Source organism: Eulemur rufifrons, chromosome 6 (assembly GCF_041146395.1).
Source record: "Eulemur rufifrons isolate Redbay chromosome 6, OSU_ERuf_1, whole genome shotgun sequence".
Taxonomy (NCBI): Eukaryota; Metazoa; Chordata; class Mammalia; order Primates; family Lemuridae; genus Eulemur; species Eulemur rufifrons.
This window is the reverse complement of record NC_090988.1, coordinates 55,996,478-56,012,369: the sequence shown is the minus strand read 5'-3', so window position 1 is coordinate 56,012,369 and position 15,892 is coordinate 55,996,478. Positions and strand designations below refer to the sequence as shown.

Genomic DNA, 15,892 nt, shown 5'->3' with positions numbered 1-15,892 from the left:
ACACACACACACCCCCCCCCCCATAGGTGATTACAAGATGCTGATCCATGTGAATGAGTGTGTGTGCTTAATCTTTCGGTACACTTAAATAACTGCTGATCATACCGGAGCTAATTAGAGCCATGATTGCTTTTTTACTAAATGAATATGTTCTTTTTTTTCTTTTTTTTTTTTTAGAATAATACTTTGAAAATTTTTTGAATCTTAATTAGGACTGTCCTACTGTGGCTGAGGCTACTTTCAGCTGGTAGTGTAGAAAGATAAAAAGGAAAAAGGAGGTGGGAAACTTAGTTATAAACATATTACAACCCCAGTCCAACTTCCAAGACATCTAATCCAGAATGTCCTTGCTGCTTGATTAAATAAATAACGTGACATTCAATAGGACTACTAAGGATATACACTAAGTATATACTTAGTACATACTAAGGATATACACAGTATAACTTTGTGTTCAGTCTCTATTTTTTCCTCACTGTTCTTGGATTCCTACATTTGTTTTGAAATTGCAAAGTGAGCTGGGATTTCATTGAAGCTGAAATTTCTGTCATCCATGCTGTTTCTGACATAATTTTGTCAGGATCAGATTTCTAATCTGCTGACTCTTCACAGAGTACACAATGGGATTCATTAGAGGGGGAACTAGAAGGAAGATATCAGCTATTATGACCCTAATAACTGGAGAAACATGTTTGGCAAAGCGGTGAAGGGCCGCCAAGGTGATGATGGGCACATAGAAGATGAGCACAGCGCAGATGTGGGAGATGCAAGTGTTGAGGACCTTGAGGCGACCTTTGTGGGAGGCAATGCCCATGACAATTTTCAGAATCAACATGTAAGACACAAAAATGCATACCAAGTATAATATAGTCAAAAGAGCCGCAAAAAACCCATAGATGATATTGACCCTGTTGTCAGAACAGGCCAACTTCATGACATCCTGGTGGAGGCAGTAAGAGTGAGATAAAAGGCTTTTCTTACAGTATTTCAGCCTCTTTAGAATAAAAGGGAAAGGCAAGACAACTGAAATAGATATTGCAGCAAACACAAGGCCAACTTTAACGACTCTGTCACTGGTGAGGATGGAGGTGTATCTCAAAGGGTTGTAGATGGCTATAAGGCGATCAACAGACATGATGAAAAGTACTGATGACTCCATAGCTGAGAATGCATGGATGAAAAACTCTTGGGCAAAGCAGGCATCTGAGGAAATTCCTGTGGCATTGAACAAGAAGATTCTCAGCATGGTTGGAAGAGAGGAGATGGACAGTCCCAGGTCGGAAAATGCCAGCATGGAGAGGAAATAATACATAGGCTCGTGCAGAGACGTCTCAGTTTTTATGAAAAAGAGGATGGTGCAGTTCCCCAGGATGGCAACGAGGTACATGAGGCACATGGGGATGGAGACCCAAATGTGAGCATGCTCCATCCCTGGGATCCCAATCAGGAAGAATGTAGAGATTTCCAGTTTGGAGGTATTAAAGACTGACATCTCAGGAATATGAGGGAATCAGCATGTGGGTCTCAGAAGAGGCTTCCTGCAATGGCCTAAATAAATTGATCAAATAAATATATTCTTTAGTCATCTGGTTGGTATAAATCTTGTGAGACCATGTATTTCCCTACAATAATTCTTAGTACTAAAGAAAAGTATTTCATAAAATATAAACAGGACTAATTTTAAGACCTAGATAAATAAGATGCCAGGAAAGACTTAAAATATATATTCATCTTCACAAGTAATTACCAATAGATAGATAGAGCTTATTACTTAAGCTCTTACACTTATATACCAGACAGACATATGGAAATGGATATTTTGTATTAAGAATATCTATCTGGAGACCTCGCTATGTTGTCCTTGCCTGATTGCTACTGAGGGAATTTTGAGGTTGAGATGGCTGACCAGCCATTTTAGGGTCAGAGGAATATGAATTTAAGTTCTGAACATGGAACATAATATAGGAATGCTTATATGGGGTCATTTTTAAACTGCATTCTGTCAAAGCAAGGAGTATGTGACTAGAGCAATGAAGGCATGAAGATGAGCCAACTGAAGAAGAGGGCATAGCTCATCAACAGAATAGCACTGAGAGGTTTCAGGAGGTGGTCTATGAAGATTGCAAAGGGGTTGTGAAAATAGAGTCAATTTTAAATATCTACTAGACTTGAAAATCCTAAAGCCATCAAATGACGGATAAGAGCTTCTCTGCCTCTACTTCTCTTGCTTTGCTCTAACTCTTGAGGAGTAAGAATATTTAGATTAAGATATACCCACTTAAATATAAACTGTCCTCCTGCTGGTTTTTTCTTGACATAAAAGCAGTTTTATTGAAGATAATGTGTGCATATCATTCTAAAACATGAATATTTCCAAGTATTAAAAGATATGCAAATAAATGTACAGTTAGCAAATGTTTTTGCTTTCATACCAATTCTTGCTCACTAGGGAATTGGTATTATCCTATACATTGGTATTAACCAGGTCAATTGCTTATTCTAATGCTGTGTTCTTTTGTCTTGCCTTCTTTTGTCCTCTCATATGATGAAAGGTTCTTATTGATTTATTTTGTTATTTAACAAGTTCAGAACTTGTCTATTGCTTATTCTTTCCTAAATATTTTTACGTGCTTATGTCTTTCCCTGTTTCTCTCATATATATATAAATACATACATATATATATACACACACATACATATATATAATTTTTGTTTTCATTTTCCTTTCTTCTATGTCTCTTCTCTTCTCTCTAACTTACCATTCATAAATAAAGCATACGCCTGCTATGTTTTTGAGCTGCTATCTCTGTGGCTGCTTCTCTTTACCTTTTAAATTGTTTTGCCTGAGTTAAACTGTTAATATTCCTTAGGTTGAATTCTTAGTTTCATTTCTGTCTCTAAGTTGCTTATCAGAGGTTTAGTGATAAACATAACCATAACAAAATAAAGTTTTGAAATAGAGGGACAATAAATAATAGGATAAGTAGAAGAGAAATGGGGGATTTCTTGATGCAGTTAAAAAACACACAGGAAAAACAATAAAAACCTTACAAGCAATTTACTGAATGGCTCCTACATTTGAGTTTGGAACACACTCACCACTAGCATCAAAGGAGGATGTACATGTCCACAGTTATTACAAAATGTCTTTGTGCTGGGTGTAAGATGTGTCTTCCTCTAGGAATAGTTTGATCAGCTGTCTTCTCCTAAGAAATCTCAGAAAAATATACCATTGTCAAATCCCAGATTGAAACACTAATCACTGCCATCTGTTCTGCGAGGCTGTATACAAATCAGCCTTTAGAACATCATCACTCCCCTACTTGAGTCCTCTGTTGCTTCTAGATGGGTCTCTTATCCCCTAAACACACCAAACAGCTTCTCGCTTCCATAGTATTGTTTCAGAAGATGGTCTGAAATGGCATATGTGAGAATTCATATTATCTCATTAAGTGGCATCTAGTTCAATTATTTATTATGTTGCCTTGTTCTATCTTCTTATCCTCTATTGACCTCACATATGTTGCAAGAGTTTTACAGATTTTATTTTTCTGTATAATCAGCATTAACTTTTCTACTGTTGACTCTCTTTTTTAAACATACTTATATAGCCACCATGATTTTCTTCCATCTCTCTCTCTCTCTCTCTCTGTAAAACATACTTGTGTGTTTATATGTCTGCATCTTTTCCTATATCCTTTCTCTTCCCTCTAGACACGCAATCCATAAACTGCAACATATGCTTGCTGTGTTTCTGAGCTGTTACTCCTGTGACCACTTATCCTGAGGTTTGGAACTTTTATCCCTGAGTTTAATTCCAGCTCCCCAGGTTGAATGCTCTGCTTACTTTAACTTTTGTCTCCAAGTTGGCTATTAGAAATTTAGTAATAGATATATCCACAGAAAAATTAAGTTTTGAAGTAAATGGGCATGGCATCGTAGGTTAAATAGTGTTGAGCAGAGAGGAACTTCTAGATGTACTTAGCACATAGGAAGAAAATAAAAACCTTACAAGCAATTGATTGAATGGCTATTACATTGAGGTGTGGGAGGCACTTACCACTAGTATCAAAGGTGGTCATGCATGTACACAGTTTTTACAAAGTGCCTGTGTGTTATGTGCCAGCCTTGTTTTACTGTAATGTTAGTTTGATTATTCTGTGTTAAGAAGGTCAGAATGACCCCACCTCTCCCTCCATTATTAAGCATCTTGACTGATGTGCAAAGCCCTGGCCTTTCCCCTGTCAGGCTAGACAAACTTCCAGCCTGTAGAACATCATCACTCCCTCACTTAAGTCCTCTGTTGCTACTGCATGGGTCTGTAGTCTCCTAAACACACATACCATAAAGCTTCCTGCTTCCATACTATTGCTTCAGAAGATGATCTGACACAGGAGCCGATCATGCTCCTCAAGTTCACTATCCCAAATGCCATAATCTCCAATGTTGAAATGCTGAAAGATCAAAATCCCTAAAGTCTAAAATTCCAAAAATCACAATTCCAGAAGTTCAAAATCTGGATAATATAATTCTGGAAAAAATAATGAAAAATATTTAAAAATATATTTACATTTTTAAAAGGGGACATATTTGAAAACATAAAAATAGGACAGGACACTTGATAGACCACTGTACACAATGAAATATGTAATAGAAGCAGCAGACATATTTTTCCAAGCATAAACACTTAGGTATCCTAAGGATGGTTACAGGGTTATAATAATTTTAAGCAGATTAGCCATATTAAAAAAATAGATCATAAAGGGAAATGTATAGATGCATATAGCAATGGCTTTGTGCACCCAGCTTTGTAACTACAATCATCTGAAATACCGTGATGAGCAACCAAACTGAATCTTTTCATGAGATCAATCAAATATGCCAGGGTGCCAGCGGTCACCTCCACATATGCAGTCCCCCAGAGAGCCAAGATATTAAGAAGTTTTGTCTTTCACAATGTCTTTGCAAATGTACAAAAAAGACATCTGTTCATTTATTGAAGAAGTTTCAATGTTTTTACGTACATGCATAGTGCTTACACGAATTCAATATTGTGATGATGAGCTTTTGTGAAATCAACTCTCTAATGTTCAATGTAGCAGAAGAAAAGCCTGTCTCAGCTCTCAGCAAAACCAATGTAAACGTGTGTTTATTTCCTCTGGGCCCCCACCAACTGGATGGTGCCCACCCACAATGAGGGCAGATCTTCCTCCTTAGCACATCCAGACCAATCCGGAAACTCCCTCACAGACATGTCCAAAATAATGCTTTAGTAGGTTTCTAGGTATTTCTCAATGCAGCGAAGTTGACACCTGAAATTCAGTCCACAAGTTCCCTCCTTGTCTACTTGGCACCCACACACATCTCTTTAGATAATATTTAAATTCTAAATAAAGACGATAACAAGGTGATAGGTTTGCCTAACATGACACACCAACATGATGCAACTAACCTATGTATAAGCGAAAGTACACTAACTCCTTCCCAGAATTTGGTTTTCAAGATTTCACATTGAGGGTTTTACTCTTTTAGGGTTGTGATTTTGGAAACTTTAAACTTTAGGAATTTAGACTTTAGAGATGTTGATCTGTTGCGATTTCAGCATTCAGGATTATGCCATTTGGGATAATATCTTTTGAGATCATGATCCAAACCAAAAGTAAAAACAAAGTATGCATTCATTTTCTATAATACCTATCTGTAAATAATACTATAAATTATTTTCATTTAATATAAAAGAACCTAAGACACATTTGACATTTTCAATATTACAAAACTTGAGCAACACGTGTTGTATCTCCTGCTTAGAGTGCTGTGTTTTTGTTTGTTTGTTTGTTTCTAGCTTATCTACTAGAAAACACAGATTAATCCTCAAATCCTTGGTCACAGTATTACTGGGTAATAGGAGTAGCAGCAACCCAGTGTGTAGTGCTCTCCTCCATAAAAACATTGCTTTGTCTCTTCCCTCTAGATTCTCAGAATCACATACAAGCAGATATCATTTTTTTAATATAGAAACTGAAATACACTGAATGAATTCTCTTAATTAGCCTATGTTTATATTAAATGATTAAATGGAATGTATATAAGACCTACTCCTACAATATTACTTAAAAGCTGTGAACTCATAGATTTTTGTTAGAATTTTAAGGTTTCTTTCTATTTATCATATTAACTGCCACAAGATTTGTATTGAACTCTTGCTAGTTTTGAGCCCAGGCCCTAGTGAAGCAATCCTGGGCCAAACCCTGCTATTGGTAAAAATCTTACTTATTAAAGTTCTTTTGTTCCAATTAATATTAATAGATTAATTATAAACACATGGGTTAAGTGAATAGTAGTGAAAAATTTCATTTTTCATTAATGATTTTATTAAATTAGAAAGGATTGTTTTGTTTTCAATGTTTTTATTCTATTTTCATAATAAAAGACCATGGCCCCAAGGAAAAAAAAATTGTTTCTTGTGCAATAGTCAATGTGTTATCAAGAGAGGAAAACTATAAAGCAAAGACTTAAACCTAATCAGAAGCATGCTCAAGACAGACTATAGAGATAGAAACTCCTAGTTATCACTATTGCTTTCTCACAGTGATCTCATACCCCTACCCCAAAACAACTTACACCACCATATAAGGTATAACTGTAGCATTCAGGTGCGAGTTCCAAGAGCCAGGTTCAGGTACTTGGCTATGAATTTCTTTCTGTGCTGAGACAGTGATTTTTGGATAACCCTCGGTTGATTTCCAGGACTTGGCAGAACTCTGAATTTCTACCCTACATTTACATACATCGTTGGACTTTTTAAAGGGTCGGGGTCCTGGTATCCATTCAAATCACTTGAAGATCAGAGCCAGACAAAAAGCATGTGAATTACTGCTTTGAGCGGGTGCAAAGGCAAGTGCGAACATTAGGAAACTTACCAGTAAGAGGGTAGGTCCTTTGACACACATGTCAACGTCAAGAGGAAATAGAGGTGGCATCCCAGAGTTTCACTGTTGTGGAAGTGCAGCAATTTATCCTGATCTGCAAAGTCCAGTCCTGCCTCCCAGATGCTTTCCCATTAACTGAGAAGGCTCTGGGGATTCCAACTCAGCAGAAGGTACTTAGAGGAAAATAAAAGTCCCTTCTGGTGAATCCTTAACTGTTACTGGAACCAAGGAAGGTCATAAAGCCCCATGTAAAGGGGAACAATTAACAATTTGTCAACAACCACTTCTAAGCTTCTTATGCTCTCTCTGGCACAATTATGATTCCCTGATCGCAAAGCACCGTGTGAATAATCTTAGAGCAGTTTCACAGTGTAACTACGCGTCTGCTTCTTCCACCAGAATTAACGTTCTTAAAATTACAAATTTTTCATTTTACAAATCACAAAGGCTTTGAAAATTTAATTTGAATCTAGCATCTTCAAGGCTAGTGGTTTTCAGCTGGATCCTTCAACCCATACTTTAGTATAGAGTTTTATATTATAAATTACAAGTGCCTGGGCCCTATTCCAAATTCACTGAATCTTTACTCAATATCCCTTGTATATTCTTGATATTTTCTTGGTATATTATGTATATCATTCCTCATGATGTATATTATATTTCAAGATTTTTCCCATTGTAAGGAAATGATTGTTCAGTTTTAAACATCAGATGTAACATTCACTGTCTGTAAACAAAGACTTTATGATTATCCTTGGAGAAGTTTTGTTTAAAACTTCTTTTTTCATAATGGATTTATTATGTTTTACATATCACCAATACAATTAAAATTTTCTTGCCAGTTGCATTATACCTGTCATCAAACTTTTACAATAAAATTTATCATTAATAAATTGGCCATGGCCTCTTAAAGATAGACTTAACTCTCTTTAGCTAGCTTGCTTAACTATCTTAAGATTATGGGCTGCTTTTGTTTCATTCTGTTGCATTCCTGGAAGGTCCTCAATCACTAACAGGCCAGAGTTTTATATTTCAACAGAGAAGAACCCTGTCAGAGTCTGTGGAAAAGGACTATACTAGCTACTTCAAAATTCAAAAATAGACTCATGGGTATCTTACAGACCATTCCAGTGGGCTGAGCCATGATTTCCAGGACTTTTTTTAGTGAGGAGGTGGGTAGCTCCATGAAACTATCAGCTCCAGACTGAGCAGAACAACAGTAATTTATACATGACTAAATCAACAGATGAAGAACATTATACTGTGTTTGTTTGGAATGTTACTTATGTTATTTTATGTTCTATTGTCTTAATATATAAGATCCTTCTCTTTTTTCTAAGCTCTCTGTAGCCCATAATAATGTAATAGCTGCTGCTTTTTTAAAAAACTGAAATGAAACATTTTGAAATTAGAGTTTATTTTCATTGAATTTTCAGAGTTCAGAAGATTTTACCAAGTTTCCTTGCTTTTTATGACGTATTATTTACAAAGTTGCAATATGTACCTGCCTTCTTTTTAACTATGATATAACTAAAAAATTAATTATATAACCAAGACCTTTCGTGGAATATCATTCTGAACAGTGTTTAATCAGGACCAGCCACTTTTGAGGAACTACAGTTGACTCTGTGCATCCAATGCTGACAGTTTATCTTCCAGGTAAACTGGCCTGGTACCTTGCTTATGTAGTTCAGCCCTGAGAGTGATAATAAAGATCACATCTGGGTAGGCCAGGATACTTGGGACATTTTGAGGACCTTGAGAAAAGAAAATATTGCACAAAATACAGATACATGAAGGCATAGTTTGATGGACAGTGTTTCTTGAACTGAGCTTCCTAGACTAGGTACAACATAGAATAGTGGCCTTTAAATGTCTAATTTGAGATTCCTTACAAAAACCTATATGTTAAGAAGGCCTATATGACAAATTAACATTTTTGCTACACTTGTGTAAATATTGAAGCTACATTTAATGAGAAAAGTCTTATATTCTGATCAAGAATGAGCTATCTTTGAGATTTTATTATTAAAATTGGAGAGACAATAGGGAAAAAGTTGTGCTTCAGTGGAAAATTATGCACTGTTTAAAGCATGCCCTTCCAGGTTATACGATTCCAAATATATGGGAGCTTTGTGCTTTCATTGCCTCTGAGATATTTTATAATTCTGTAAGTTGCATGTATTTAAAAGAATCAAAGTAATTCATGTATGCAGACATGTAAATAAATTCTGCCTGGTATGAGTTCACTTGATTTTCTTCTATTGTGGGAGCATCTATTTCTGTATTCATAGGCAAATTGACATCAATATTCCTATCTATGAATATGTCTGTCATATGGATTCCTCTTTGAAGTAGTTGTAGTATTTACCACATTCCCTCGTTAGAAAAATGAAGTAAATGATATCTTTAATGCATGTTCATTTTATATCTGTGTGAGAACCATGATTTTACATTTTTATGAATATTAGTCTTTTGCAGGGTTTACATTCTTACATGGGATTGACAAAAAAACATGTGCATTATAATAAGTTATGGGTTAGTGTTAAAGGCAAATTATTGATGACACTTATTGAGAAACTTTAAGGAAGCTTTACTCAGGGTGATTATGGCAATAGGTATGGGAAGTCTATTCCAATGCAGTCTTACAGTAGGGGAAAGAAATTGGACTCAACTCCAAGTACAAAAGGAAAAGTAGGCACTTATAACCAAGAAACAGAGTAGTGATGGTGGGAGGGAGACATGATGGATGGAAAATTACTAAAAGGAAACATCAGGGCTAAGGAGGTTATTCTGGTGACATTTCCCTAACAGCCTGCTGAAGGCAGGCCAGGGTGATCAGAGATTATCTGGGGAATGATAAAAGATGAGATACCTGTGTAGATATCTAGAGTGATCAGATATGGAGATTGAGGTGTTCTGGTTAAAATGATTTAGCAGGATTCTTGCTAAATTAAATAACACAGAGAGGAATACAGAAGTTCTAAAGTTGAGACCAGTGGAGAAGAGAGTTAAGAGAAGGCTAGTAGAGCTTGGTAAAGGAGAGAATCTCTGTCAGTTCCTCCTGTTGTTCAAGAGAGATTCTTCTTTAGTTTGAACAATATTTGTCCATTTTTTCCTTCAGTCATCTTTTGTTCGTAAGTTGTATTATCTGTTGGGACTTGGTAGTAAAGGATATTTGCTAGATAGTGCTGGCTGTCAAGCCTTTAATGAGGGAAATCCTATGGGGGGGAAAGATTAATAGTTAAAAATTTAGTTTATAAATTCAGAGGGCAGCCAGTAGGGAAGACTTTTTTTTTTTTTTTTTTTTTTTTTTTTTGCCTGTTGCACTCAAAACAACTTTATATTTTATTTTAATTTTTTGTTTTTTAGAGACAGGGTCTCCTTCTGTTGCCCAGGCTGGAGTGCAGTGGCACCATCACAGCTCACTGCAGCCTAAAATTCCTAGGCTCAAGAGATTCTCCACCCTCAGCCTCCTAAGTTACTGGAACTATAGGTGCACACCAGTATGCCCTGTTAATTAAAAAAAAAAAAATGTTTTGTAAAGATGGAGTCTCCGTATGTTGCCCAGCCTGGTCTTGAACTCCTTGCCTCAAGTGATCAAAACATTTTCAGATGGTGGAGTAAGGATGGCAGAGGTAGTTTGATTAAATTGTTTGTTTGCAGTTTGAAGGCTTTTCATGATGGCATCAGGTGGTTTGGTAAACACTGTCAATGGTTCACACAGCAGCAGGCAAGAAGATAATCTTTGAAGTTTATATCAAGTTTTCTAGCTTCAGCTTACAGGATTTGGAGAAAAGGATAGTTTCAATTCTCTGTAATGCCAAGTCAGAAGGGTGGCAGAAAAATTAGAAACATTAGTTTTCAAAGTTGTAGTCAGATATTAGGGGAAAGAAGAAGTGAGAAACCATAAGGATGCACCCTTGCTGGGGATGGAGAAGTGGGCCTGTCAGTGGGCTCCTAGGTGACAAGTGCAGGTGTATGGCAGCCCCACTTCTGTAGTAAGTAAGGTCACCTTTGATATGGGTGTTGGGGCCAAGTGAACTGGTCCTTGATTAGTAGGTGGTACACGTGGGTATCAGTGGTGGCAATAACAGTGACAGACCAAGCCAAGTTTGTCTTCAGGCCTAGCTTGTGTACATCGGATCCTAAGTTAGAGTTCTGGGGGTCCAATGATTATTATGATCTTGAATTATGGCACCACGACTGTTAAAAAAATCATTCATGGCACTTGTAAGACACAGTAAGAAAAACTTTATTCAGGGAGACTATCATGATAGGTATAGGGGCTGTGACAATGGGATTTTGTCACAGCAGAGAGACAATGAGCTCAACTCCAAATAAACAAGGAAAAGTAAAAATTTATAAAGAGGGAATAGGGCTGTGAGGATAGGTAATGGATGGAAAATTACTACAGGGAAACATCAAGGGTGGGGGAATTTTGGTTCAATTGACCCAACAGGATTCTTTCTGAAGGCATGCTTCAGGTGATAAGACGTCAACTGGGGACTGGTAGAGTATGAGAAACCCAATTGCATATCTAGGGTAATCAGATATGGAGGGTGAAGGATCTGGTTAAATTGACTTAGCAGGGTTTGGTTCTTGCTAAAATTGGACAATATGGAGATAAACATGAAAGTCCAAAAGTGAGGGCCTAGCTAAGAATAAGGTTCAGAGGAAACTGAGTAGAGTTTGGTTAAGGAGAGAAATTTTGTCATTAAGTAGAACTCCCATAGAAACTTTAAAGACAGGAAACTATCTAAACTGAATAGCTTAAAAGGCAACATTTGAATGCTTAGGAAAGAAATATTGAAGCAAATGAAATTGGTAAATAAAAGCAATGTATATATTATTTTTGTAAACTTTTCATGTGTGCGTGTTTGAGTGATTTTATGCGTAAGAGTGTCATTGCCTTTTTTTTCTTAGCTAAGGGTTTTATTTATTTTTAATTTTTTTTTTGTTATTTCAGCATATTATGGGAGTACAAATGTTTAGGTTATGTATATTGCCCTTGACCCACCCAAGTCAGAGCTTTAAGCATGTCCATCTCCCACATGGTGCGCACCACACCCATTAGGTGTGAATATATCCATTCCCTCTTCTTCCCTTCCATTTGCTTGACACACAGTGAATGTTATTACTATATGTGCACTTAAGTGTTGATCAGTTAAAAGCAATTTGATGGTGAGTACATGTGTTACTTGTTTTTCCATTCTTGGGATATTTCATTTAGTACAATGGGCTCCAGCTCTATCCAGGATAATACAAGAGGTGCTATATCAAAATTGTTTTTTTTGTGTGTGTGTGGCTCAGTAGAAGTCCATTTGGTTAATCCACTCATGTATTGATGGGCACTTGGCTTGTTTCCACATCTTTGCAATTGTGAATTGTGCTGCTATAAACATTTAAGTGCAGATGTCTTTTTTATAGAATGTCTTTTTTTCCTTAGGGTGGGTGCCAGTAATGAGATTGCGGGATAAAATGGTGGTTCTACTTGTAGCTCTTTGAGGTATCTCCACAGTACTTTCCACAGAGGTTGTCTAGTTTGCAGTCCCACCAGCAGGGTTTGAGTGTTTCTATCTCTCCACATGCATACCAACATTTATTGTTTTGGGACTTTTGGATAAAGGCCATTCTCACTCGAGATATGTGATATCTCATTGTGGTTTTGATGGACATTTCCCTGATGATTACAGATGTTGAGCAGTTTTTCATATGTTTGTTGGCCATTAGTCTATCTTCTTTTGAGAAGTTTCTGTTCATTTCCTTTGCCCACTTTTTGATAGGGTTTTTTTATTTTTTCTTGATGATTTTCCTGAATTCCATCTAGATTCTAGTTATCAGCTCTTTATCAGATGTGTAACATTTGAATATTTTCTCCCATCCTGTAGGTTGTCTGTTTGCTCTCATGATAGTTTCCTTGGCTGTGCAGAAGCTTTTTAATTTGATCAGGTCCCATTTATTTATTTTTGTTGTTGCTGTGATTGCCTTTGATGTCTTCTTCTTCATAAATTCTTTGCCTAGGCCAATGTCTACAAGAGTTTTTTCCAACATCTTCTTCTAGAATTCTTATAGTTTCATGCCTTAGTGTTTAAGTCTGTTATCCACTGTGAGTTGATTATTATGAGAGGTGAAAGGTGTGGATCCTGTTTCAGTTTGCTACATGTGGCTATCCAATTTTCCCAGCACCATTTATTGAAAAAGGATTCTTTTCCCCAGTATATGTTTTTGTCTGCTTTGTCAAAGATTAGATGGTTATTTGAGGATGGTTTTATAGCTGGGTTCTCAGTTCTGTTCCATTGAATGGGGAAAATTGAAAGCATTCCCACTTAGAACTGGAACCAGACTAGGTTGCTCTCTATCACCACTTCTATTCAATTTAGTGCTTGAAGTCCTAGCCAGAGCAATCAGAGAAGAGAAGAAAATCAAGGGCATCCGAATGGGGCAGAAGAGGTCAAACTATCACTCTTTGCTGATGATATGATCTTATATCTAGAAAACCCCAAAGATTCTGCTATGAGACTACTGGAATTAATGAACAAATTCGACAAAGTCTCAGGTTACAAAATCAATGTACAGAAATCAATAGCTTTACTATACACCAACAACAGTCAAACTGCGAAAGAAATCAAAGACTCAATACGCTTCACAACAGCAACAAAGAAAATAAAATACTTAGGAATATATTTAATTAGGAGATAAAAGACCTCTACAGGGAAAACTATGAAACAATAAGGAAGGAAATAGCAGAGAACATAAACAGGTGGAAAACCATACCATGCTCCTGGGTCGGGAGAATCAACATTGTTAAAATGTCTATAGTACCCAAAGTGATCTGCAGATTCAATACAATCCCTATTAAAATACCAATCATTTTTCACAGACCTAGAAAAAAATAGTTATATGCTTTGTATGGAACCAGAGAAGACTCCGTATAGCAAAGCAACCTTAAGCAAAAAGAATAAATTGGGAGGCATCAAATTCCCAGACTTCAAACTATGCTACAAGGCTATAATAAATAAAACAGCATCTTTATGTGTCTTAATTTCAGTTTCTGACAGCAGTGCATATCTGATAGATGTTAAAATTAGGTATTGAAAATAAAAATTTTAAAATAAAGAAGTGAGCAATTTTGGTTATTTCTGATCACTATCTAGTTGTCATATAAGCTTATATTATTAATTTCCCAATGAGCATATAGAATATCCCTTTAATTATAATGAAAATGACAAGCACACACTGTGTTCATGGGCCTGGTAAAGCAAGCTGGGTGAGAGTAGAACCTAGGCATACTTTTTGTTTGCATCAGATCACCAAATATAAATCTCAAACCAACAAATTTGCAAGTGTGATTCCTCAGTCCTAATAAACATATGGAGAGATGATATTGTGAAGTGATTAATATGTGGTCTGGTTCCTTATTGATTCCTTCCACTTGGTCATTGAGTTCTCATATGGTTAAGCATTCCCATCAGCTTTGCTTGGAGCACAGTTTTCCTAGGACCAGATTTCTTATCTGCTGGCTTTTCACACAGTACACGATGGGGTTCATCAATGGAGGCACCAGCAGAAAAACGTTAGCCATGAGGATCCTAATGAGTGGAGAACTGTGTTTGGCAAACCGGTAGATGACAGCTAGGGAGATAATGGGCACATAGAAGATGAGCACAGCACAGATGTGGGAAACACATGTATTGAGGACCTTGAGCCTTTCCTTTTGTGATGCTATGCTCAACACTGCCTTCAGTATCAGAACGTAGGACACGAAAATAAACGTCAAGTCTAGAATGCCTGTGAGAGCCACAAATAAGCCATAGATGACATTAACCTTGTTGTCAGAGCAGGCCAGCTTCATGACATCCTGATGGAGGCAGTAGGAATGGGACAGGAGGTTCTTCTTACAGTATCTTAGATGTTTTAGAGTGAAAGGGAAAGGGAGGATCAACACCACATTTTTCAGACCAAAAACAATCCCAATTTGAAAGACTCTGGCACTGGTAAGGATGGAGGTGTATCTCAGAGGGTTGCAGATGGCAATAAAGCGATCAAAGGACATGATGAGAAGTATAGATGACTCCATAGCTGAGAATCCATGAATGAAAAACTCCTGGGCAATACAGGCATCAGGAGAAATTCCTGGAATATTGAACAAGAAAACCCTTAGCATGGTAGGTAGAGAGGAGAAGGATAGTCCCAGGTCAGACAGAGCCAACATGGAGAGAAAGTAGTACATGGGTTCATGCAGAGAAGGCTCTGTTTTTACAAAGAACAGGATGGTGCAATTCCCCAGGATGGCAGCAATGTACATGAAACATATGGGGATGGAGAGCCAAATATGGGTAGTCTCCATACCTGGAATCCCAACCAAGTAGAAAATAGAGATTTCAATTTCAGAGGTGTTTAGGATAGACATGCTGGTATGGAAGGGAAAAAAATGAGAGGTTCACAAGAGTCTTCCTGTAGTTCTGCAAGTAGATTGGCTCATATGCCTGTCTCTATCTTATTGAAATGATTGAGATCTTGTGACACCAAATATATAGGTATAATTCTTAGATACAAACCTAAATAGAGAAAGTAGGTAGAGAATTAGACATCAGTATCTAACGAAAAACAAAAACCGAGAGAAAAAGAACACAAATTATCAAAATCTAACCTTACAACATATACAGATTATAACAGATATAAGTCCTATAGAAAAGACTATTGTTCAACTACAATAATTACACAGTCACCTATTATATCCAATTCTAAAACCTAAGATTTTGCTTTTTTTGTGTGTAAATATTGCAATCTACATCCTATTAAGAATTTGTTTAAAATTTCAATGCATTATATACAATTTATAAAAGTTACCATATTTATAAAGTATCTTCAGTGTAACCATGAATTTCCTTGTTCTTTCATAAAATCTTTTTTATGAAAAAGATTCACTCAAAAATATGTTGCCATTCTTTAAAGATGAT

At 36.6% G+C, this 15,892-nt stretch overlaps 2 protein-coding genes across 2 annotated transcripts; both read right to left on the bottom strand.

The window, feature by feature from the left end:
* Window positions 1–547: 547 nt before the first annotated feature.
* LOC138384083 (olfactory receptor 51A4-like) lies at window positions 548–1,492 on the bottom strand. Its single transcript, XM_069469350.1, has one exon. The coding sequence runs from the start codon at window positions 1,490–1,492 to the stop codon at window positions 548–550; it is 945 nt and encodes a 314-aa protein (XP_069325451.1).
* A 12,908-nt stretch (window positions 1,493–14,400) lies between these two features.
* On the bottom strand, window positions 14,401–15,345 carry LOC138384082 (olfactory receptor 51A4-like). The gene has a single exon (XM_069469349.1). The coding sequence runs from the start codon at window positions 15,340–15,342 to the stop codon at window positions 14,401–14,403; it is 942 nt and encodes a 313-aa protein (XP_069325450.1). The 5' UTR covers window positions 15,343–15,345.
* Between the last annotated feature and the right edge of the window lie 547 nt (window positions 15,346–15,892).

What these genes read in the sequence shown, in the direction of transcription:
- LOC138384083 (XM_069469350.1), bottom strand. Translation starts at nt 1,492, where the DNA reads ATGTCAGTCTTTAATACCTCCAAACTGGAAATCTCTACATTCTTCCTG.
- LOC138384082 (XM_069469349.1), bottom strand. Translation starts at nt 15,342, where the DNA reads ATGTCTATCCTAAACACCTCTGAAATTGAAATCTCTATTTTCTACTTG.